Source organism: Fibroporia radiculosa, assembly GCF_000313525.1.
Source record: "Fibroporia radiculosa TFFH 294 genomic supercontigs, scaffold10114, whole genome shotgun sequence".
Lineage (NCBI taxonomy): Eukaryota > Fungi > Basidiomycota > Agaricomycetes > Polyporales > Fibroporiaceae > Fibroporia > Fibroporia radiculosa.
In genome coordinates, this window is record NW_012132953.1 from 1 (window position 1) to 2,575 (window position 2,575).

The window sequence follows — 2,575 nt, forward strand, 5'->3', positions numbered from 1 at the left end:
GGACAAAACTAAAGTACAGTAGCGGAAGCAGTGCGACTTAAATAGGTCAAACGAATAGAGTTTAATAAATATGAAACACTGAGTTGGATCAGTGATGTACAGGCAACAGATGTCACTGCGTTGTATCAGTGATAGGGATGAAACATGATAGACGTGAAACATGATGTAAGTAAGACAGGAGACAAGTAACAGGTGATAGATATGAAACACTTGATGGTGATGAAACATCAAGTGATGTGATCAGTAGTATAGTACAGGGTCAACGACAAATAGTTAGGAAAAGAAAAGAAACCCCCCTCTCAGGCTGTAACAGTTTCACTGGGTTGTATCAGTGATGAAGGTGAAACATTTGATAGAGATGAAATGTGATGTAGGTGAAACATGATATAGGTGAAATGCAATAGATATGAAACAATGATGTAGATGAAACACATCAATGATGGGATCAGTTGTACAGTTATAGGGTCAATGATGAATAGTTAGGGAAAGAAAAAGAACCCCCCTCTCATGCTGTAACAACAGCTTCTTGCCAATGTTAGCAAGTACATCACGGCATCCGAAGGATACAGCAGCAACCCCCAGGAATTTGTGGTTTACAACAACAATGTAATCCAACAACCCTCCAACGACATTACCCAGTCTTGGTGATCTATCCCCTTTGACACATCCACCCTTGTTCAAGATGTTGATCTCTTGGAATGCGTTCTACCCCATTTTCCTGGAGCCTATGCCAACTTTGTTACATGACCTCCTATAGGCATTCCCATTGATGGCAATCCAGTGTTTGGACTATGATGAGTATCAATTACTGCAGCAGCAGCATTGCATACTGCTGAACCTGTAGGGAACTGGAATGCTTCGGACAAGGAATGGGAGGAGGATACTTGGGAGTACTTGCTGGTGTGAGATGACAATTTATTAGAGAGTCTTTGGGCATTGCTCAAAGATATTTGGGACCCAGGAGTAACTGATGAAGTTGATCATTTCAGGGCTGTCAATGCGAAGATTGATCTCCTTCTAGCAGCACGACAATCCATAGGAGTGGAACTCCTTCGCATGGAAGAGGAGATGAATCAATGTTGCACACGTCTCAAGGCCACCAATTTGGAGGAATGACTCAAATACCATGAGTTCTCCATTATCACTCCCCCTTCTAGTGCCATGCCTTGCTGCCTTTGCTTCTGTACCAAATGCAAGGTCAATGGTCGCCTTCAAAGTGAGTGTTGGCATTGGCTATGCTCTTATTGTGGACTCCTACATCCCCATCACAAATTTCGCACTGCTGCTGATTGAGCCACTATAATAAATAGTGGTTTGAGAGCATATACTGGTTGAAGCTAGGCTTCAGACTGGAACTAGAATAGACAACTGAGTCTATTACTGAAGATGCCCCTATGAAGTGTACGTAGGGAACAAGAGGACAAAACTAAAGTATAGTAATGCAAGTAGTGCTCCTTAAATAGAGTAAGTAGATAGAGTTTAATAAGTATGAAACAATCTGAGTTGGATCAGTGATAGGGATGAAATGTGATATAAGTGAAACACAATATAAATGAAACACAATATAAGTGAAATATGATGTGGGTGAAACATGATAAAGATGAAACACAATAGATATGAAATGTTTGATGCAGGTGGAACGCACCAAGTGATGGAATCAGTTGTAGTTGTGCAGGGTCAATAATGAATAGTAAGGAAGAAAAGAAAACCCCCCCTGAAGCTGTAACAATAGGAGGTAGCACCTGATATACAAGCTAGAAGGATTGATTGGGGTGAATCCTGCTGGTCCAGCCTCTGCATGAGGTTAGCAGTATAGAGTCTATCTGTGCAAGTGTCCAGAGCACCTTCTACTTAAGCAACAGACTGCAGGACCTCATTTTCAGCAAGGCCTTCTGTGCTTGTAGAGTCTGATACTGATCTACCTCCTCAAGTAAGGCTTTATCCTCAATAGCCTTCAATTGCACCCATAGGACTTCTGTGGCCACCTCATCCTGAGTGCTGAGGAATTCAGTAGTATCTGGATCCCAAGGGTTGTTACAGGGACTAGGTTGTAGGGAGGCTTTCTTCAGGTGTTGAGGTAAAACAGTCATGAGTTGGCAATGTTGGAAGACAGGATTGGTAGGGAGGTTAATGATGACTAGGGGATGGACATGAGCTGCTAATGCCAATCCTTCAAGATAGGACAGTATGTGACCAATGGAAATGGTGTCGCCAGCTGGTTCAGCATTAGGAAGTATGGTGGGCATGATGAGATTACCAGCTCTGGGGTCTGAACTGTATGCACAATGAGTGAAAGGTTGTTCAGCAAAGACTATGTTAAGGGACCTAATGACTGGGGATCAGGAGTTCGACTTATGACTGATACTGGTACTGATACTGATACACGTAAGGCTGATGTGTTGTACTTGTACTAGACTTGTAAACTGAGCCACTGTAACTAACAGTGGTTTGAGAGCATATACTGGTTGAAGCAGAGCTTCAGACTATGACTTGGAATAGACAACTGAGTCTATTACTGAAGATGTACATCCCTATGAAGTGTATGTAGGGAACAAGAGGACAAAACTAAAGTACA

At 42.3% G+C, this 2,575-nt stretch overlaps 1 protein-coding gene across 1 annotated transcript; it reads right to left on the reverse strand.

Moving 5' to 3' along the window:
- Positions 1-1,851: 1,851 nt before the first annotated feature.
- On the reverse strand, positions 1,852-2,246 carry FIBRA_09120 (uncharacterized protein; the record flags this gene model as incomplete). The annotated part of the gene is made up of 2 exons (XM_012321449.1): positions 1,852-1,863; positions 1,923-2,246. 2 exons carry the CDS (start codon positions 2,244-2,246, stop codon positions 1,852-1,854), a joined length of 336 nt encoding a protein of 111 aa, XP_012176839.1.
- Positions 2,247-2,575: the final 329 nt, after the last annotated feature.